This window comes from Mastigoproctus giganteus, chromosome 14 (assembly GCF_048544385.1).
Source record: "Mastigoproctus giganteus isolate SK-2022 chromosome 14, ASM4854438v1, whole genome shotgun sequence".
NCBI classification, from domain to species: Eukaryota; Metazoa; Arthropoda; class Arachnida; order Uropygi; family Thelyphonidae; genus Mastigoproctus; species Mastigoproctus giganteus.
Window position 1 is genome coordinate 84,455,559 of NC_143588.1, and position 24,101 is coordinate 84,479,659.

The window sequence follows — 24,101 nt, forward strand, 5'->3', positions numbered from 1 at the left end:
TTGGTTAATGCATAATTTCTCTATAGGCAAAAACAACAGGCAGTTGAAATTACTTTTATCAACTGTATACACAATTTTATGAATTCACTGTGTACCTATTATCAATGAGCTTATACCAAAAAAACTTTTGTTTGTTTTAGTTTTAACTGCCTTTGACATGCATATTATTATACAGACATTTTACATAAATCTCAAAGCTAACAGTAATTCTTAAAAATGGATACATTTTAACATGTGCAATGAAAGAAAAAAAAAAAAAAAGTAATATTGCACTGAGTATCATATATACAATGAAAATTACTTCTATGAAAGTTATCACACAATCCAATAAAGACTAAAACAAAGTTATTGCATTAAAAATAAAAAAGACAAGCACTTAATCACGAGGCATATTACACTTTTGAAGATTTTTCTGGCATAGTATTTGTAGTGTTTTTAGTCACCTCCTGCACTGATGGTGGATGACATGAATGGCCAATAGTACTACTTGATTTTTTCCCATCAAAAGAATGTAAAATTGTTGGCTGTGCAATGGCTCCATTAGGGACTGGTGATGGCTTACTATTAAAAGAAATACATGCAGAAGTAGTAGATGGGAGTGTTATGGATGATGTATTTGCTGAGGCAGATGAGGAAGAAGGGACAGCACCTTTAGAATCAAATGTTAAGCCAGGTGATAAAGAGTGTCCAGATGCAAGAGCTGGATCTAAACTGAAGAAGATGGTGGTGATTAAGGCACACCACATGGCGGTACGGGCTTGGCGTGAAGCTTTGCTGAGTTCCAATATACTGGCTGCTAATGCCACAACATCTATAAAAGTAAGAAAATCAAATGACAGTTTTGAAAAGAAAGTAATGTGTCTATTAAGATCAATCTCAGATTAAGAATATTATTATTTAAAAATATAATTGCATTCAAAAGCCAATTTAAAACAATTTTTTTTGTTATTATTTGTTTGTTTCCTACTTTGTTCACATTAGACAAACTGATAGCTCAAAACCAAGATTCAATTCCTATGTACAATCCTGATTTAGATTAAAATTGCCATTTTCTTTATCAGTGTTCTGTCTCCTTCCAAGTGAAAAGATTTTTAACAAATATAAATCTTCTATGACATGAAGTATAGGTTCATTTTCAAATATACGACATTAAATGCATTTTATTCTGCATAAATTTTGAATCTATTTATTATAATAATATTATATATCAGCTGTTTCCTTGATAATCATCATCCACTTCACTGACTGCTATCTTTTGCTATGCAATTCACAAATATGAACAAAACAGAAGACTTGTTGACAATGACATTTGTGAAGGTGGTACTACAGAGGTTAGCAATCATCATTGAAGTTATGGGAACCTCCACAAAAAATTTAATGCAAAAGTCTTTTTATAATTAGCCTGGCAGCCATGGAGCAAATCAAAGTTTCAAAAACAGAGACACAGCACTTGATAGTCGCCAATTTTCTTTTCAGGAAAAGAAAATAGCAACTATCACAAAAACAATTCGGAATTTTTTTGAATTCTGCTCTGACATCACTAATATTTTCACCTTTTCTGAAAGGTTTGTAGTGTTTATTGTAACTTTTAATTTTTTAATAAAAAATTATTAAATTTATTAATTTTTTAATAAAATTTTTTTAAATAAAAAATTAAATAGGCTGTTTTTTGTTATTTTTGCTAGTTATTTTCCCATAAAAAAATCCCATTTTAGACACAAAATATCGACAAGTCTATTAGTTCTGTCTATCCAATGAAAAGTGTTAAGTGTGCAAACTTTTAAATGGGTGCACGTTCATATATTTCTGTTTATTATGCTTACAAATACTTCTGAAAAAAATTTGAAAAATGTGTTATATCCACATTCAAATTTGAAATGTACATCTCTCACTTCTTGCAGAGCAGTGTCTGTTTTGGCTGAACATATATTGTACTTCATTTTCCTGTTTTTATTTGTGTAAAAGCAAAATAAATCTTTCAGTGATGAAGTGGCTGTACATGTTTATTTCACTACTGGGAGTAACTCCTCTGGACTTTAGATAAATATGTAATTGAAAGCTTTTGAATAGTTTCAAATTTTCCCACAGCCATATTTTTCAAGAACTATCACTGGCATAAATGAATTTAATGCAATTATAGTTTTTTTTTTTTTTTGTAGCCTAAGTGATCCAAGCAGAGACATTTTTCACAAACTAGCATCTATAAGTATTACTGAAATGAAAAAATTATAATTCCTCAGAGCGGTTTAATACTAGAACATACATACAAAGAATGGTTAATATACAAAAGAGCTTTCGGCTGAGTTCTTCAGTTAAATAGAAAATATATTAAATGACAGTTAGAATGGAGATGTCCACTGCCAAGTTGGTGCATGAGGAGCGTGGCTAATTGTTTAAGGTTGAAGTTTGTGGCTGTGACATATGGTGGTGACGTGGCCAGCGTTTGTCTATGGACAGAATTATTGCTTCTGTGATGGGGTTAACTTGACAACCACTGTTCCTGTTCAAAGAGGTATCCGAGCATTTTATGTTTAACGATTCCAACCAGGTGTGCCGTAGGTAATGGTGGGACCTGTCCACAACCACGACATCGCGGTGCGGGTCAATGTCGTGGTGGGTTGTCCAGACATGCTCAGCAATAGCTGAGTGTTCCACATCTGCCAAATGGATCGCCCTTTTATGTTCTGAGAGACGTTTCTCAAGTCGACATCCAGTCTCTCCAAAGTAGCAGCTAGTGCAGTCACGGCAAGAGATGCCATAGACCAAACCGCTCTGCAGAAGGGTGGGGACAGGTGTTTTCACATTGGAAATGAGAGAACGCAGTTTCTTGCCTGGGAGTTGGATGCACTTTATCCCATGTGATTTTAGGATTCTACCGATCTGTTGTGACAGGTTGGGGTAGTATAGGATAAATGCCCTCGTGGATGACTCACCACTGTTGATGTTACTGTTGGTCGCCACGTTGTCGAGTGCCTGTAGGTCACACCTGTCAAGGATGTCGATGGGATAGCCACACCTCGCCAAAGTCCACTTTGACCCTGGTGATCTCTGTGCGTCTTTCACCTGCAGAGCTAGAGTGTGTCCAGGCACGAGTCAGCAAGGTTTGGGCAGTGGTGAGGAGGTGACCCCGTGCGTGTGCTGACCGGAAGTTGGTAAATTGGCCAGCACACATAGGTTTACGATAAACTGTCATCTTCAAGCATGTGTCTTCGTGCCGGACGAGGGTATCTAGGTATGGTATGGTGTTGTTCGACTCCAGCTCAATCGTGAATTTTTTTTTTTTTTTTTACCTAGATACCCTCGTCCGGCGCGAAGACATTCTTGAAGACGACAGTTTATCGTAAACCTATGTGTGCTGGCCAATTTACCAACTTCCGGTCAGCACATGCACGGGGTCACCTCCTCACCACTGCCCGAACTTTGCTAACTTGCGCCTGGACACACTTTAGCTCTGCAGGTGAAAGACGCACAGAGATCACCAGGGTCAAAGTGGACCTTTCGAGGTGTGGCTATCCCATTGACATCCTTGACAGGTGTGACCTACAGGCACTCGACAACGTGGCGACCAACAGTAACGTCAACAGTGGTGAGTCATCCACGAGGGCATTTATCCCATACTACCCCAACCTGTCACAACAGATCGGTAGAATCCTAAAATCACACGGGATAAAGTGCATCAAACTCCCAGGCAAGAAACTGCGTTCTCTCATTTCCAATGTGAAAACACCTGTTCCCACCCTTCTGCAGAGCGATTTGGTCTATTGCATCTCTTGCCGTGACTGCACTAGCTGCTACTTTGGAGAGACTGGACGTCGACTCGAGAAACGTCTCTCAGAACATAAAAGGACGATCCGTTTGGCAGATGTGGAACATTCAGCTATTGCCGAGCATGTCTGGACAACCCACCACGACACTGATCCGCACCGCGATGTCGTGGTTGTGGACAGGTCCCACCATTACCTACAGTGCACCTGGTTGGAATCGTTAAACATAAAATGCTCGGATACCTCTTTGAACAGGAACAGTGGTTGTCAAGTTAACCCCATCACAGAAGCAATAATTCTGTCCATAGATAAAAGGTGGCCGCGTCACCACCATACGTCACAGCCACAAACTTCAACCTCAAACAATTAGCCACGCATCTCACGCATCAACTTGGCAGTGCACATCTCCATTCTAACTGTCATTGAATATATTTTCTATTTAACTGAAGAAGGCTGTCTACTCAGCCGAAAGCTATTTTGTATATTAACCGTTCTTTGTATGTATGTTCTAGTATTAAACCGCTCTGAGGAATTATAATTTTTTTCATTTCAATAATATGAATCCGGAGCGCATAGGCCTTTTTCACCATAGCATCTATAAGCTTACAGCTCATATATGAATGTTTCTATCATTTATTTGTCTGGTAAATAATATAGGTACTGGGAAAATTATGGAAACATTCAGGCACCGGGATCCTAAAACATGAATGCAGAGCAGGAGAATGGCACACATACATCATTGGCTGGTGTCACTTACAAACTGCTTCCCAGAGGTCTTAGGTTATGGATGTAGATATAAAAAGAAGATGGACTGTGAATTTTTTTTCTTTTTTCACTTTGGTAGTTATTGCTGCATCGGCTTCTGTGGCCATAATGCACCTCCCAAAGTTTTTGCAGTACTTTGATCTAAGCCCGAGGCGGGATTTGAACCTTTGGGTTGCTAGGCAGGCACTTTACCCACCGGGCTAGCCCGGTTAGCTGGACTGTGAATACAGCCATATAAGACAGCATAGCTAAATGAATATACCTCAATGAATTTAAATGGAATGTAACCATTGGAATCTGGAAGGAGCATCTGTGAAAGACTAGAACTTGTTAATATGTAAAGATGAACAGTCTCTAAGGTGTTGCTAGCATGGGTGAAAGATGGGTGGTGGACATTCTATCTCCATGAACGTGATCAGAAGAGAGCTGCAAAAAGTTGAATACCACAGCCAGGTCACTCATAGTACTTGCCAGTGCCTTTATGCATGAAATGTGATGATAATTCAATTCACTATACCTTCTGGAGCATCTGCATCTAGGAGTCAAGGGTTCTGACAGTTCCATAATGATTTGGGAAATTGTACCTGACTCAGCCCGAGTCACCTCATCCAGTACAGTATGCAGTTTTCTCACAACTTCAAGCTACATTACCGCCTTGAGTGATCATCTGCTCTTCATGTTGTATTCTGGACAGGTAGAAATACAACAACATGGCAGAAATACATGCAGACAGGCATGTTTTCTAGAATGACAATAATGCACTTCACAGGACCTGTACCATCAAGCAATGGTTCAAAGATCACTTGGATGAAGTTAGCCATCTGCCACAGACATGATAACAATTCCACTGACCATTTGTGGGATTGTTCTGATCTGGTGATTTAACCAAGGCAGGTTTCCACCAATATTCATTCTGCATAAATTTTTGACCTTTCTTGTGGATTCTGTGCCATGCCCCAGCAATGCTGTTTTGGTTATACAATTGCCCAACACCATACCGGCTGACTTGTAGGAGGACTTATTGTGTTTATCACCTGTATTCTGTACTGTAAAAATAAATTACTTATGGCTGCTGTAAGCAAGCTTTCAAAAAATATGTTCACAAGAAAAAGATGAATTAGGTATTTTTACACCAGCAATTTTCGGCTTAACACGCTTGCTGCATCAACATGTATAAGTATTCATTGGTACTCCAAGTGCTGTGCTATGATGCATATAGGCAATCATTCTTAAGCAATCAATATAAAAGTGGTGTAAAAGTAAAGTCACATGAAATGAACTGCTCGATTCTGTTGGCACACTGATTGAACCCTTAGCTATTAGCATCAACAATTCATTTTGTTTATAGCTTGATACACATTTTGATTTATTTTTTGCTTGTGTTGAGGTCAGTTTATGCACACAATAAACTTTCTATAAAATTTAGTTTTGTTCAGATTTACAGCTCAGCCCCATATGAATTCCAGACTTTACTTTTCAAACATTATTTACAAATTTTCAGAATGTTATTTCTCATCATTCCAAAAATTATGGCATATTGAATGGGCTCTCTTCAAATATAGGTGGCAGCAAACATGTTAAGCACCCAACTTTTAAAGTGAAATGTTGTGATTTTCAGACGTCAATTTTTAGAAGATTAATAACACAATGGCTGCATACAAATATTTATCAGTGAATCTTCCCTTCTCCAGTCAATAAATTATAGATACTATAAAAAAACATATATATATATATATATATATATATATATATATAAAAAAAAAAAAAAATTGTCATCGTTTTGAGTTGCACATTCTGCTTTTCACTGGGCTAGGAAGTAGATTGTTCAATACAGACAACCCAACCCAACCCAACAATATGCCAATGTATTCACCACTGCTATACTGATAAGCTTTGCCGAATACAGTATCTTTATATATGCATGGAGGAATTGTTATTATGTAATTTATTAATCTGTAATCAATAGCATTCCAGCTTTAGAAGTTTATAACGTAGATTATGGATGAATATCATTCATAAAAGCTATATATAATTTGTTATTGTCGTTTGGTATCATAGAACTCCTTTTTCAAAGCCTATTAGCTTATTTACCTGATCTTCAAGCAGGGTTATACATTATTTTACCACCATAATTTTGAAAAGCATAATAAAAAAACTTTTGCAATGCTTCTTGATTTGGGTTATTTACATTCAACATGCCATATAAAACTTGCCATGGAACAAAACATGATTATATAAATTGTGTGTGTATGGCGTGGGTAGAAAAACTTTAATTGTAAAAAATGCTTAATAAATATTGCATGGCATTGTTTACAACCATAAGTTCAAAGTGCATATAAACTGATACTGTATGCACAGTGACAGAATTAACCGATAAAATTGTCAGTAATCAATAATACAGTGAACTTGTCTGTAAACATTTAAAGGGAATAAAAGATGTAAATAATAAGTTAAATGTGAAAAAATGACAATAACATAGTCACAGCAAATGGTGTCAGAATATCAATGGATAGTTTTTCATTGGAGAATAAGAAAAAAATTAACTACGCTGTATTCTTCTTAAAGAATAATTATTATAACAAGGCAATCTTTATTGGTTTACATGATATTCTGCTTTTATATTTATTATGGAGAAATTCAATCAATTTCTCCACATAATAACAAAGATTGCGGAGTTCCCTTCTAATACTGTTATAACTATGATTCATCTATAATGCTACTAAAACACCGACTCAAATCAATAAAATACCTTTATTAAATAAATAAAATACATGTACTGACTAAAATACATGTACAGTATAAACTGTATATTAAAATGAAATAAAAAATAAGATGATACTGTAACAAGAAATATAAAATAAAAGTGCTAAAATGATGTTTAAAATTACTAAAACCGTAAAAACCACTAAAATCGTAGCTTTCGGCAGCAGTGGCCGCTTTTATCAGCAATAATGGTTACAGGTTATCGAACAATCTATATATGTACACCTATACGTCACCAGAAGGTACACAACACAACACGAGCTACAGTACTTGCAATTGGTCCACTTCCCGTGCATTGAAACCGGAAATGGCACTGGAACGGACCATTCCAAAATGTTCGTCTCTCCCTAGGATAAGGGCTTCAAAAAGTGGGTGAATATGACAGCCCTCAACCCTATTAAGACTATAGCATCCAGACAAACATATCCTCAAACTCTCTAGCCATTTCCGGTTCCAAAAACCATGCACTCTTATTTACAATCACAGTTTTTTTAGTCGTAATAGTTGCTGAACATGCCCAGTTTCCCAGGCATGTTCAGCCATGGTTGAATGTACATAATTGGCTGTCTTGAGAGCCCTATCATGCTCCTCCCCCAGACGATCACGCAGCCTACGTTTTGTCTCCCCCACATAACATTCCCCACAATCCGGGCACTCAATTTCGTATACAATCCTACAAGTGCTATTAGTCGCAATAGGATCTTTAACTGCAGACACTACCGTGCGCAGTGTCCAGCCCAGAAGCTGCACACAGTGTATCTGACATGAGCGCAATATATGAGTGATGGGTTCCAAGATGCTTGGATAGTAGGGGATGTATGCAGTGGCAACAGGTGTGAAAATATCCCTATGACTGCTACTCATATCTCTCAAACATCCCTCAATTATGCTCTGGGGGTAGCCACACGTTACTAGATCAGTCATAACCTGTTTGGTCGTGTCATCCTTTCTCCTCAGATGAAGAGCAATGGGACCCCACCCTACTTATTAAGGCCTTGACCACAATATTTTTGTGGCAACTGGCCTGGGGGGCAGTTTTAAAGTGTTCGTATTGGCTGCGACACATAGGTTTTCTATAAACCTTGATTCTCAAGTGTCGGCCTTCTCTATACACATAGATGTCTAGGAACGGAAGGGCCCCATCCCAGTTCCACCTCCGAGGTAAACTGAATATATGGTGAACCATTATTCAACCAATTAAGTACTTCGTATTCCCCTTTGTATTAACCATGAACATGTCATCATACCTCTTCCACGTCCTCAGTGGGGATAGACTAGAGCACCCCAACATCCTTTCTTCAAACTCTTCCATGGCTAAATTCGCTATAATTGCACTAATAGGTGAACCCATGGCCACTCCGCAGATCTGCTGGTATGTGACATTTTGAAACACCAGGGTGGTACTAAACAAGCATAAACTAACACCTTCACAAATGTCTTCACCACTTAAGGCTGTCCTATCCTTCAAAGTATTATCCTTAACCAAAGCCTTCCGCACACAACCCAAATCATGTTCAATGGGTATACATGTAAATAAGAAAACAACATTGAATGATACCATAATCCCCCCCTTCTTCTATCTCTTGGGCACGGAAGAACTGAACAAACCCGCTGCTGTTCTTAATGGTGTAACCAGAGCGCCCCACTATATGGGATATATATTCAGCCAAATACCTGGATAAAGCATGCGTCGTACTGCCTACAAATGGCACAATGGGCCTAAGGGGCATCCCAGCCTTATGTACTTTAGGCAAACCATAAAATCTAAGCAAATGACAACCCGACGCACGCAACTTCCAGGAAACATCCTCAGAAGTTTTCCCAGTCTTACACCAATTCTGAATTAATTTATTAACTCGTTGCTCCAGCCCGCCCAAAGGGTTCCTACAAATGACCCTATATGTAGATCTGTCATTTAATATACTAAGGGCTTTTTCTTGATAATCATCTTTGTTCAACGTTACTATGGATCTACCCATGTCTGCAGATAGTACTACAATGCTATCATCTTGTTTTAATTCCCGTAATGCTCTCCTTTGTGCAGCTGTTAAACTGGAGATATGAGTAGCAGTCGTAGGGATGTTTTCACACCTGTTGCCACTGCATACATCCCCTACTATCCAGTCATCTTGGAACCCATCGCTCGTATATTGCGCTCATATCAGATACGGTGTGTGCAGCATCCGCAATTAAAGATCCTATTGCAACTAATGACACTAGTGGGGTTGTATATGAAACTGAGTGCCCAGATTGTGGGGGGGAGATGAAAGGCTGTGTGATCGCCTGGGGGGGGGGGAGCATGATAGGGCCCTCAAGACCGCCAATTATGTATGTTCAGCCATGGCCGAACATGCATGGGAAACTGGGCATGTTCAGCGACAGTTACGACTAAAGAAGCCGTGATTGTAGATAGAGCGCATGGTTTTTGGAATCGGAAATAGCTAGAGGGTTTGAGGATATGTTTGTCTGGACACTATAGTCTTAATAGGGATAAAGTCGTATTCACCCACTTTTTGAAGCTCTTATCCTAGGGAGAGAGATGAACATTTTGGAATGGTTCGTTAAGCACCATAGCTATTGCGTACCTGCTGGTGATGTATAGGTGTACATATATAGATTGTTCGATAACCTGTAACCATTATTGCTGATGAAGGTGGCCGCTGCTGCCGAAAGCTACAGTTTTAGTGGTTTTTAGTAATTTTAAACATTTTTTTAGCACTTTTATTTTATAATTCTTGTTACAATATCATCTTATTTTATTATATTTTATTGATTTGAGTCAGTGTTTTAGTAGCATTATAGATAAATCATAGGGTTCCTGACTCCAGAGGTCTCTTCAATAGACTGTTATAACTATACAGGGTGTCTCAAAAATATTGGTACAAACGTTTAGGGGAGGTAGGTAACATCTAAAGGAATGTGAATCGCATCTGAACCCATAACCAGAAACGTCACGAGAAAGTAGTAGCAGAGGCACAAGAAGCAGAAATGACACAAGACAGTAATTAGTGGCAAACATTTATTTGACATAATATTAACAATGGAGTACGAGATGGATGTATTTCATGATGTTACAACAGATGCTTGAAGGTTCCACCATGAGACACGATGCATGCGTGACACTGACACAGCATGGATTGGTGGACATGGTCGAATGCACCTGCGTTTCTTTGACAGTAGCACCAGCGCAGACAAGTCTCGCCACGAGATCTATTTCCGTCTCCACAGTCGATTCATACACTATAGATTTGAGGGCCCCCACAGAAAGAAATCAAAGCTCGATAAATCAAGTGAGCATGGGGGCCAGGCAAGGTCCACCACGGCCAATCCATCGACGCCCAAAACGCCTGTTCAAATGGTCATGCACACCTTCCATAATGGGTAGGCGCCCCATCATGTTGAAACCAAATGTTGTGTCTCACATTTGCTGGAACATCGTCAAGTAACCCTGGTAGAACTTGTTCAAGAAAGATCTGATATTTAGCGAAGTTCATGCGGGATGGTAACAGGTATGGGCTGACTAAGCAGTCACCGACCATACCGGCCCACACATTTATTGCGAAGCGATGTTGTGCCACATGGGGGAACACACCGTGTGGGTTGTCGTGAGCCCACATATGAGCATTGTGCTGATTGAATAAGCCTTCCCGAGTGAAATAAGCCTCATCCGTGAACAAAACATAGGCTGGAAAATTCAAGTCTTGAACACTTTCTTGGAGAAACCACTGTGGCAAAAGGCACACGTGCAGGATGATCTTGGGGGAGCAGTAACTGAACCCTTTGGAGATGAAAGGGGTGTAGGGAATCGTTGTGCCAGACATGCTGTACACTGCAACGAGACACTCCTAAGGCAGAGGCAACGGCACGTGTGCTGGTAGTAGGATTATTCTGGACGGCATTCAACACACTTTCTTCCATGGCGGGAGTTTGCATAGAATGTGGTCGGCCCACACTACTCCTGTTATCTCTAAATGACCCATAATCGCACAAATTTTGATGTACATGCGCAAACAAACGGTGGTCCGGTACATGTCTGTCTGGGAAGGGTTCTCCATAAATTCGTTGAGCGGCCCGCCCATTGCCCTCTGCTAATCCATACACTAGGTGCATGTCTGCCAGCTCACAGTTCGTATATCGATGCATTGTCTTTGTGCGATGATTACTGCTTGAATGAGTAAACCAGAAATTTTCCCTCTCGCAAACTGATGAACAGTGCCGTCTACCAACTTACGGTGACCTTTCCGGTTATGGGTTCCTATGCAATTCACATTACTTTAGATGTTACCTACCTCCCCTAAACATTTGTACCAATATTTCTGAGACACCCTGTATAAAGGAAAAACAAACTGGTAGCACAGTCTTCTCTTCATAGCATTAGTATGGGATGGTAAGCCAAGTGAGTTGCCTGTTGTAATGTCCCTACTTTAGTCATGAAGTTGATGACTAGTTATAATGGTGGCAAAAAAACTTTGGTTGTGTGGAATTAAACCAGTTGTTTGTGCTTGCTTTGCTGGATGAAAAACCAGGGTTTCTGGGAGGAAAAAATATCTGATCCCGACTCACTCATCCCTGTAGTGAAAAAAGACCCATAAAAGTTCTCTGCATCATTGACAGAATTCAAACTTGAATCTTTTCCACCTGGTGTGAGAAGGACGGTGATTTTTTAACCACTGTTGCTACCCATTAACCCCAGGGCCCTGAGCTGGCTGGATATCATCATTCTTCTCTTTTTTGGTGATTCCCTTCTACTTCTGACTGACTCTCTCCCTCTCTCTCTCACTCACACGCACGGTAACACAATTTTTTTTTTTTTAGCTATTCCCCACACTGCACCACTATTATTCTCTCTCTCTCTTTGCTCTGAGTTTCCTAAAGTGATACCAAACTTCTCAATAACTCAGGCAAATGCTGTAGGACCACACATAATAATTTGTGTCTGATCATATATCATTTAAATTATTATTTGCAAGAGCAGTTCATCTTAAGTTATAGCTAAAGTTACATGGCTTCAGAGAAAATTTTTCTGCAGGACTATCTAAGTCCATTTATCTGTTTTTGCTGCCAGCAGGATTTAAATTGCATTGACGATGTAATGGTCTTAATTCTCATAGCCAAGTTACTTGCCTTTGTAGAGTTTCACTAGTATTGCACTACTTTCAAACATATGGTTTTGCTAAAAGGTCTAGCCATTTGTTTAAGAAATGACACTGCTGTAACAGCCTAGCCTATTTCAGGATTAATTTGTCCCTCATCAGACAGCAGGTGACTTTAATGACAACATTCACACAAAACAGGGAGCTTTAGCTATATATTTTAAAACTCCACTCCAACTTTGAAAATTCCATTTTTGTAAGATTGCAGCTCATATAAAAACAACTCCTTTACAACTGGTTTGTCTGCATGTAGCAACTACAGATCACAGACTGGTTATCAGTGGCCATTGCTCTTTGTGGACTGATGTAGCCCAGTGGTTAGGAGCAAGAATGCATCGCACGCGTTCCTTGAGTGGACCAGGGTTCAAGCCCGTGACTACTAAAATGATAAATATTTGTACTGACGATTAATTGTAAAAACTCTACTGACTTGGTTGTCGTGCCGGAGTATAAACAGAAAAATTTAATGTTATTAGTCGAGTTCTCCAAGGTTCAGTGCTGAGTCCATTTATCAATGATATTGATGAATGTATATCAAGCTTAATGTCTAAGTTTACAGATGATACAAAGGTTGGTAGGGTGGTTAACGACAGTCATCTGGGTGATCTACTGCAACAAGATCTGGGAAAATTGGATCGATGTGCTGAGAAATGGCAGCTGAAGTTTAACATTGCAAGGTACTGCACATGGGTAACAGTAACCCCAGAATAACTTATCACCTGTGTGGTACTACTCTCAGGATAGCAGAGGATAAAAAAAACCTTGGGGTAATTGTGCAGTCAGATGTGAAATTCTCTGAGCAATGCAGACGTACTGCCAGGACAACTCACGGGATTTTGTCAATGATATAAAAAATAAATAACACTTTCCATATATGAAAATGAATATTTTTATTAATTTCCATATGTGAAAAAAAAAAAATGTGAGTGCAGTGGCCTATGCATTTTAGTCGACATGTGAACCCTAAACATAGTACAATGATAATATTTTTGTTAAAATGTTGAATTGTAAACCCTTTTTACCTATGTGGTCATGAAGAGAGTATAAACAGAATTTTTTTTTTAAATGACTGATATAGCTTTTAAGTTCAAATTGTTAAGTCCATAAACAAAACAAAACACAAATAAAATAAAAGAACATATCTATACGCTGAATTCTGATGAGATTCTTCTGCTTGCTCATATTATGAACCTAAGGGGGCATAAATTTGCCTTTAGCCAGCGGGTGGTTAATTGCTGGAACAAACTTCCATCTGTTATTGTGGAAGTTGATAGCTTAAATAAATTCAAGGAGGAACTGGAAAAACTTTTAGAGGGAATAGTTGTGCGAATTTTTTTGGATAAGCTACATAAGCTCATATGCTTTCTTTCTTGCATCACATGCTTCTATTACTATTATTATATTTGAAAATTACCACAAACTTGACTGAAAACCAGAAGACAAGTATTATAGAAATCCTTCAAATGTACCATGGATAAAGGCAAGAAGTATGTGTTGTTATTTGTCAATTTGAGGTATCTTTAATCCTTGACAAAAGATTTATCATGAAACACATGGCTTGTTTTGTTTCTGTATAAGATCTAAGTTCAAGCTCTTTAAGCAAATGACTACAGTATGCACTTTGACTTTTCTCCATGATGTGCAAGCTGAAAAACATGGAATAAATTGCAATGAATTTCCAATGATTACTCTAAGAGACATGAGGCCTCAAAGAAAGTAAATTTAAAATCACCTTATAATTCAAAGTGAACAAAAAAACTTCCAACTTTTATTTGATACTGAAGCTATTAAATAACGAGACTGTTGCAATAAAATAAATATAATGAAATATTTCATACCTTACAATTTATCCCCTTCAAAACTGGGCTTGCACACACACACTGTTCCAGATGTTTCTTCCAAGCACAGAAACAATTTCTGGAAGCCCGTTTAACATTTTGGTCATTTTCTTCTGAATGTCTTCAATGGAATGAAAATGTGTTCTCTTTAGTATACTTTTCAGTTTAGGTTAGAGAAAAAGTCATAAGAGGCTAGCCTGGCAAGTAGGGTGCACACACATGGATTTGTTTTTTGGCCAGAAACTGGAAAATGGAGAGCATACTGAGTGTCTTGATGAAGCATTCAACCATCCTTCCACAATTCAGGTCTCTTCCTTTGAATTGTTTCACACAGCACTATCAGAGCTTCAATGTAGTATGTTTGATTGACAGTCTGATTTGGTGGGATGTACTCAGCCATAATAATTCCTTTAATATCAAAGAAAACAAGAAATATGGTTTTCATTTTTGATTTTGACATTCTTGCTTTTTTGGTCTGGGAGATTGTTCTATCTTCCACTGCATTGACTGTCTTTTAGTTTCTGGGTCATACTGGAACAGCCAACTTTCATCTAAAGTAATTACAGTATGCAGAAAGTCTGGATCTGCTTCAATTTTTTTCAAAACATCTTCCCAAACTTGGTTTTTTAATTCCTTGATCTTCATTAAAAATTTTTGGCACGCTTTTCTCATGCCTAAAATTTCAGTTAAAATTTGTTGAACTGTTTCTTTGTCCATGTACACAAGGTAATGAAAACCTGTCTCACTGCAAAGTGAATGAGCATGTTGGAACTTGATTTGGAAGACAACTAGGGAAAGGATCAAGGTCAACTGCTGTGACTTTGTTTCACAGGTGGCACGGAGTGCAATGACTGCATGTGTGGTCTCGTTATTTAATAGCCATACCTCATACAATATCTACTGTTTAAGTAGAGATATAGTAAAAAAACCAGTACTTTCCTGGTCATGGCTAACAAATGGGGATAAAATTGATTCACAGTTGCATTATGTTGCAAATGGAAGTATGTCGGTATTGCCATCATCCAGCAAAGCATATGAAGACTGCAGAAGCTCATTCCATGTGACCAGAGGATATTCATAAGGATAGTACGACTATCTCGTTGAACAGAGCCGAGGTTGTTATTAGTTTTTAGGATCATCAGAGAGAGAGAGAGAGAGAGAGAGAGAGACCACATTGCCCCATTGTGCAGGCGGAAAAATCTGGAATAACTCACAGGAGGAACCCTGCTCCCTCTGCCTGAGTTTAATTAACTACATCCCCAACTAAGGAGACCTTTAGAAATTGCTCCAGTTACTGATAGGACTCTGATTCAGACTTCTTAAAATAAATCACAAGCAGTGAAACCATTTCACTGTCATGGAGGACCCAGGGTTGGTTGCTTATTAGGAGTTTTATGGTGCATCAGCATCTAAGGCTATGCATCACGTCTAAAGGTAATAAAATATAAAGATATAGGAAATATGTAAAAATATAAAATAACATATCCAGTTAATATATTATAAACAAATATATGGCATAAATATTTATAATATATTAAACATTAAAGCAATCTAAATAAAACTATAGATTAATCAGTTGCAAAACCTGAATACATCTGACACATTGTCATAGTTCGATAAAATCTGCTTGAGTGTAAAGGCCCAGACAGATGGATAAAACATAAACGGCGTTCATTACTATAAGATGTTTTCAGATGATACAAAGGTTGGCAGGATTGTTAATGACAGTAATGATAGTATGCTACTGTAACAGGATCTGGAAAAGTTGAGCAGATGGGCTGAGAGGTGGCAACTGAAGTTTAACATTGACAAATGTAAAGTACTGCATATGGGTAGCAGTAACCCAGAGTAGTGGAGAATGAAAAGGATCTGGGTGTAATTGTGCAGTCAGATATGAAGTTTTCTGAACAGTGCAAAAAGACTGCAAGAGTAGCTCATGCTATCTTGTCAATGATATACACGAATTTTGCTAGAAGGGATAAGGGGTGATTGTCCCCTTGTATAAGGCAATGGTCAGGTCACACTTTGAGTACTGTATATAGGTCTGAGGCCTCGTTTTAGGAAGGATGTAGAGCTGCTTGAACAAGTACAGAGAAGGGCAATGAGATTGGTCAGTGGAACAAAAGGTTGGTGTTACCAAGAAAGGCTTATGTTCTGCAAATTGCAGATTCTGGAGACTAGGCACATGCGAGGTGATCTAATTGAGGTGTATAAGGCCTTGAATGGTTTGAGCAAGCTCAATGCTGATAGGATTCTTCCTCCTGCCCAGATTAATCGCCTGAGGGGACATAAATTCAAATTGAGGAAAGACAGGCGTAGAATAGATGTGCGGAAATTAGCCTTTAGCCAGCAAGTGGTTGATTGTTGGAACACACTTCCATCTGTCGTAGTGGAGGTCAGCAACTAAATAAGTTCAAGGCAGAACTAGACAAACATTTGGAGTGAATAAATGGGTGAAATGGGAAGATTTTTTTTTTCTGATGCTATATAAGCTTGCTTTCTACTAATGCTAATATTAAATATCAAAAAAAACTTTCTGTTAACAAAATGTTTGTGCTGCCTACCCCCCCACATTTCCTAACTGATTTCCAATGTATAACATTATGTTTAAGTTGTTTTAAATAAGGTTATACAGCCTCAGCCAAAAAAAAAAAAAAGGGAACTATCTACCTATTTGTCCATTGCCTCTAATAATCTTTATAATCCCTCCTTAAATTTATTCAAATTACCCACTTTCACAACACCAAGTGGAAGTTCATTTCAACAATTAATTACTCTCTGGCTGAAAGCAAATTTTTGCACATCTATCCAGCAACTGTCTTCCTCAATTTAAATTTATGCTCCTCCATGTGCACTGCCCGAGCAAGAGTAAGGATATCATTAGCATTTAGTTTACCCAATCCATTCAAATCCTTAAATACTTCAATCAGACCTCATTGCAGGTGCCTAGTTTTCCAAGCACTGAAATTTTCTGAATGAAATCTTTATGGTAAGGTTACCTTTTTGTGTCCTTGACTAAATTCTAATTGCTGATTTTCTTCTCTGCACCCATTCCAACAGTTCCACATCCTTAAAATGATCTGTATATAGTACTCAAGATATTGTCTAACCACTGCCTTATGCAATAGGATAATCATATCCTTGTTTCTGCAGGAAAAATTCATGTTTAACCTGGCAGCCTGTCTGCACTATTCAGAGAACTTCATGTAGGACTATACAATTACCCCCAGGTCTTTTTCATTCTTCACAACTTTAAGTGTGGTACCTCCAAGTGGAATAGTGGTATGTTATTCTGGGATTACTAATGATCCCATGCAGATGATACAAAGGTTGGCAGGGTTGTTAATGACAGTAAAGACAGTATGCTACTGCAACAGGATTTAGAAAAGTTAGACAGATGGGCTGAGAAGTTGCAACTAAAGTTTAACATTGACAAATGCAAAGTACTGCACATGGGTAGCAGTAACCCAAGAGAAATGTACTAACAGTGTGGTACTAAGCTCAGGGAGGTGAAGAATGAAAATGACCTGCAGGTAATAGTGCAGTCAGATATGAAGCAGAGCAGTGCAGACGGGCTGCCAGAGCAGGTCATGGAGATGATTATCCCCTTGTATAAGGCAATGGTCAGGCTACACCTTGAGTACTGCGTACAGGTCTGGAGGCCTCATTTTCGGACGGATGTAGTTGCTAGAACGAGTACAGAGAAGGACAAGATTGGTGAGGAGGTACAAAGGGGTGCTCTTACCAAGAGAGGCTTAAGTTCTGAAAGTTGCAGCATCTGGAGACTAGGCACCTGCGAGGTGATCTGATTGAGGTGTATAAGGCCTTGAATGGTTTGAGCAGGCTCAATGCTGATGGGATACTTCCACTTGCTCAGATTAAGAACCTGAGGGGTATAGATTCAAATTGAGGAAAGACAGTTGTAGAACATATGTGTGGAAGTTTGCCTTTAGCCAGCGGGTAGTTGATTGCTGGAACAGACTTCCATCTGTTGTTTTGGAAGTTGATAGCTTAAATAAAGTTAAGACTGAAAACATTTGGAGTGACCAGATGGTGAATGGGAAGATTTTTTTTTTTTTTTTTTGGTTGATGCTATATAAGCTTGCTTTCTTGCATTATATGCCTAAACTAATGCTATTTGTTAAACCTCAACTGCCACTTCTCCTCGGCCAATCTGCCTAATTTTTCTAGGCCTTATTGCAGCAGTACAGCTTGATTTCTGCCATTAGCCGTCCTACCAACCTTGTATCATCTAAAAACTTAGAAAAAAAACTTTTACATATAAGTTTATAAGTAGAGAAAGGCAAAGCACTATATATAGTGCCCATTTATAACCATGCCGTGTCTTATCCATTCAACCATCTCTTTATTCATAAGTAGCAACTTGTCCCAATGCTGCATGGCTTTAATTTATTACTATTAGCCGTATAGTGCAAGGAAGCCTGAGGCTTATGCTGCACCAGCCAAAAAAATTTTCCGAGTTACCCTCAGAGTGAGAGTGAGAGAGAGAGAGAGAGAGAGAGAGAGAGAGTAGAAAGGAATCACCAAAAAGAGAAGAATGATGATATCCAGCTCAGGATCCTGGGTGTGCCAAGCCCATACTCACCAGATGTGAGCCCCTGGGGTTAATTTTTGCAGTCTTTCAATGGGAACAGAGTCAAAAACTTTACTGAAAACACGTCAAAATTATTTTTTGCATCTAGTTTCTTTGTTACTGCATCATATTAGCTAATCATATTGAAAAAGAGTATGGCTATTTTAACTGTCATCTTATAGATGATGAAATGGTTATGTGAAAATGTAGCCTTCAGAAAACAGACATTTGACATTATCATTTAGTGTATATAAACTGATATATATTTTCAAATTCCAAGGATTCAAACCTTTATCCTCCTGAATACGGGTTGTAGCATTACGATGACGATTTGTGGCATTAATTATTTCATCTCTACGTCGTGCTTGAACATTGCGAATTGCTTCTAACCATTTCTCCATGGCAGTGTGGATGTTGGTGTGAACTTCAACACCACGAAGTTGTTCCATTTTTGCAACAAGTGTTATTACCTTCAAAAAAATTAATAACTAATTAAAGATAAAATTTATTAAATATTCAAATTTATTTAGAACGTACAAAGGAAAAAATTCAATTTTAAAAAGTTATTTTCTTTCATTACCAAGTAAAAAGCAGGCACTGAAGGATTTCAGACACCCTTTTATGTAATAATACAGGAACTGTATATTTATATTTTGCTTCACTGCTATTTTTTTTATCTGTAGAAAAGTGTCAAAATGGTTACAATGAGTAATGGATTTAATAGGCATTTTTTCAATGGTCCCTTGAATCTTGTTATAGCCAAGTTTGACCACACATAGCAGCATGCAAAAATATGGGGAACCAGTACCTTTCAGTTTAAGCTGTAGAAAAATATACTAAAAATGAATTGATCAAGCGTTTATTAAAAATTTTAAATATTCTCTGTTTTTTGTTTAATTAAGTACAGTAAAACATTGGTTATCCGGAATAATTTGAAAGGCTTATCTTTCTTTTTTTATTTATTATTTTTTTTTTTATTAAGAGTAGTACAGTAAGCTCTGGCTATAGTGATCTCTGCAAATCGAATTTTGATTCTAATAAGCGAAATATCGAGTTTACTACCCATTTAGAAACAAGATTGTACAAACAAAAAGCCCAATAAATCGAAAACTGCAATTTGTTTTTGTTTTATGGTTGTTACCTCTAGAATTCTATGTGGCCTTCAGAAATGCACTTTAGAAAAATATCACAGAGACTACTGGGTTTTCTCGGAAACCATGAGTGAATTTCAAATTAGTTTAGCTCCAGATTCAGTAAGGATAACATCGGGCGGAAACTGTGCGATTTATTATTTTTCTCATTGCAACAAAAAACAAAAATTATAAATAGAATTAGAAAAAGTGAAAATTTAGGAAATTTCGCCAAAGAGTTTAATGTGGGGACTTCAACAATTTATGACACCATGAAAAATTTCAATGCTATAGCAGAATTTGTGTTGATTATGGATAGTGGAGGAGGATCTAGCAGGAAAAAGATGTCGAAACCTGAAACTGCCACTTTAGAGAGTGCACCTTATTTGTGGTTTTGTCAGAAGTGAAGTTTAGGTGAACCAGTGTCTGGCCCAATGTTGTGTGAAAAAGCCTTGGATTTTAATTGAAAATTAATAGGTAATGAAGATTTTAAGCACAGGTTGGCTGAAAAACTTTAAACTGATACACGGTATATGTGAACTAGATATTTAAGGTGAGAAACTTTCTGAAGATGAGTAGGCAGCGGTGTTCTTTAAAAGCAAGTTTGCTTCAGTTATAGCAAATTACGAGAAAGAAAATGTTTATAATGTTGATGAGATGGGCTTATTATGGAAGGCATTACCGAGAAAAACCCTAGCTACTAAAAGAGAAATGCCTGCACCAAGTTTTAAGATGAGAAAAGGGAGAGTTACAATTGCTGTGTGTGTGTGTGTGCAAATGCCACTGGGACGCACAGATTGTTTGTGCTTGTTATAGGTAAGTCGAAAAAACAGAGCGCATTCAAAAATCTTTCTAATTTTCCTGTTTTGTATAAAAATCATAAAAATGCCTGGATGGATGTTTTTTCTGGGATTGGTTTATATATATATATATTTTTTTAAATTTAATATTTATCTTATTTAATTTAATCTTAGATTAAATTTATTTTATCTTGCCAAAAAATTATCCGGTTCGATTATCTGGAAAATTTGGCTATCTGGAAGAGGTCTTACATTACTTCTGGAAGAGGTTTTACTTCGTAGTTTTGAAATGTGCTTTATCATGAGCAAAGGTTATAAAATTACTTACAAAAAATTACTACTAAATATTACTACAACTCTGGAAAAGAATTAAGTTTTTTCAGATAGATTTTATCTAGGCTCTCCTATAAAAATATCATTTTTTGTAAACTTTGAACTGAATGGACTAGTATTTTGATAGCACAAAACTGATAGCTGATCATAACTAGCACAATTTATACAAAAAATTACTACTAAACATTACTACAACTCTGGAAAAGAATTAAGTTTTTTATGGAACCTGTGTTAAATTATGATCACTGCAACTTGAAAGAATAAGAACTTTCGTCAAGATTTCTATGAGTTTTTGAGAATCACACATAACCTTTGGTCACAATAATAATAATGAAGGATTACTTCCACAAATACACAGCAGCACTCTACCAGGCCATAAGGAAGATAGACAAGTGGTATACCCCACTCAACCTAAGCAAGGAGTCCCCCCCCCACACAGACGGCACAAATGAAACTAGAAAGACGAGCAAAGAATGTCTACATGGCAAACACTACAATGACCTCTATCAAGGTCACATAGATAAAATTGCTTCCAATGCATGGCTCACAAATGGGATGCGCTTCACAGAGACTGAAGGATTCATGCTCACCATTCTTCAACACCAGAAACTATAGAAAATAAATCGCCAAGGAGCCCGGAGTGTCCCACGACACAACGATGATGCCACCTGGCCTCAGAAACAATCCGACACATCACTGAGGAATGCAAGATGATCGATCACCCAAACTGAGTACACTCATAGACATGACCAGGTAGCCAGGATAATACATCAGAAGCTAGCAAGGAAATAGCAGTTGATCAAAGAAAGCGTACCATACTACAAGTACGAATCCCAGGCAGTACCAGAGACCCCAACCCACAAGCTGTACTGGGATGTGCCATAATAACAGATAAGACAATATCACACAACAGATCGGACATAACCATTGTGGACAAGAAGGAAAAGGCTACCTATCTGATTGACATAGTGGTACCCAACAATGGCAACCTCCAGAAAATCCACGAGGAAAAAAATCACGAAGTACACGAACCTAAGACAGGAAATCAAAGAGATGTGGCATATGAAACAAGTAACGACCATCCCGATCATTGCTGTTTGGCTTGGGTTTTATTGCTGCATTAGCAACCAAGGCTATAATGCGCGTAAACCAGGTCATATAAAACAAAACAGTTAAGCCTTCAGTGACTTAGCACATTAGTTCACTATGTTCTGATATATAACAATACTGGTATGAAATATATAACAATAAAGAAATGACAGTAAAAAGGTAAAAGTTAAATGCGATTAAAGAGGTTTAGCAATTTTAAATAAGTAAAAACAGCAGATACATGCTGATTTGTCAGATAAAATCTCAGTGAGTGTATATTGTTCAGCCAGGTGATTAAAAGTGGTAAAATATGGCAAATGGTTAAAAACAAACCACAATTCTCATACATAGGAGAGTCATCTGCCCTCAGCAGAAATGAATGCATAAGATGACTATGTCCTATGTGAAATCAAGCTAGTGCAACTTCCTCTCTGTGGTTCCTGCAAGACTAGACTGCCACAGTTTAATTACAGGCTTTATGTAGTAGAACTTGTTTGTGACCTGCCCATGTCAGAATTCTTCCCATTGGGAAAAGGAAAGTAATGTAGTACAGGGGACTAACAGGCTACTGTTGTTGAGGGATTGCAGTGATCTGGCTGCAGCATCAGCTAGTTTGTTCCCCTATCTCAATGTGGCTTGGAATCCAGCTGAAACGAATGTCAAAGGAACACTCAAAAAGAGAATGTAACATTTTCTGGACCCTGATCATCGTGTCAACCACCGGTATGGTGACAAAGACCCTACATAACAGCGTAGTAGCAACAGATCTCCTAGTGAACACCTACAAGGAACTCCAGAAAGTCATAATCCTGAACAACTGTAGGATAGTCAGAGTTCCTTGACCAACAGTAACACCAGACATAACAACCACCCTGTGTAGTAGTAGTAGAAGCATGTGATGCAAGAAAGAAAGCATAGGAGCTTATGTAGCATCAGACAAAAAAAAAAAAAAAAACAATTTCACACATCCATTTCCTCTAAAATGTTTGTCCAGTTCCTCCTTGAATTTATTTATGCTATCAACTTCAACAATGACAGATGGAAGTTTGTTCCAGCAATTACCATCCGCTGGCTAAATGCAAATTTCTGCACTTCTATTCTACAATTGTCTTTCCTCAATTTGAATTTATGCCCCCTCAGGTCCGTAATCTGAGAAAGTGGAAGAATCCCATCAGCATTCAGTGTGCGCAACCCATTTAAAGCCTTATAACACCTCAATCAGATCACCTTGCAGGTACCTAGTCTCAAACTGCTGAAATTTGCAGAACTTAAGCCTTTTTTGGTAAGAGAACCCCTTCGCTCCCCTCACCAATCTTGTTGCCCTTCTCTGTACATGCTCAAGCAACTCTACATCCTTCCTAAAATGATGCCTCCAGACCTGTACACAGTACTGTACTCAAGTCGTGGCCTGACCATTGCCTTATACAAAGGGATAATGACTTCCTTTTCTCTGCTAGCAAAATTCTTGTATATCATTGACAATAACCCATGCCCTGCTCTGGCAGCCTGTCTGCACTGCTCAGAAAACTTCATATCTGACTGCACAATCACTCCTAGGCCTTTTTCATCTTCTACCACCCTAAGTGTAGTACTACGCAGTTGGTACGTTTCTCTGGGGTTACTTCTACCCATATGCAGTACTTTGCATTTCTCAATGTTAAACTTCAGTTGCCACTTCTCAGTGGTACTTGGTAGCAATACCTGTCACGAGGTGGAACCCCCAACTGGGGAGAAATAATATAAGAGTAATAATAATATAGATATATTCAAAAGTTATGACTGACACATGTTTTCTGTAACCACATAATTAGCATTAGCATTAGTAGAGGCATTTGATGCAAGAAAGCAAGCTTATGCAGCATCAGCCAAAAA

The 24,101-nt window shown here is 38.1% G+C and overlaps 1 protein-coding gene across 1 annotated transcript in view; it reads right to left on the minus strand.

Moving 5' to 3' along the window:
• Window positions 1-392: 392 nt before the first annotated feature.
• LOC150075308 (uncharacterized) overlaps window positions 393-24,101 on the minus strand; it is a 142,935-nt gene continuing 119,226 nt past the window's right edge. The window contains exons 8-9 of the mRNA XM_090388440.1: window positions 19,167-19,347; window positions 393-811 (exon numbers count right to left, since the gene is read on the minus strand). Of these exons, the coding sequence (XP_090244566.1) occupies window positions 393-811; window positions 19,167-19,347 (600 nt within the window). The remainder of the gene's footprint in view (window positions 812-19,166; window positions 19,348-24,101) is intronic.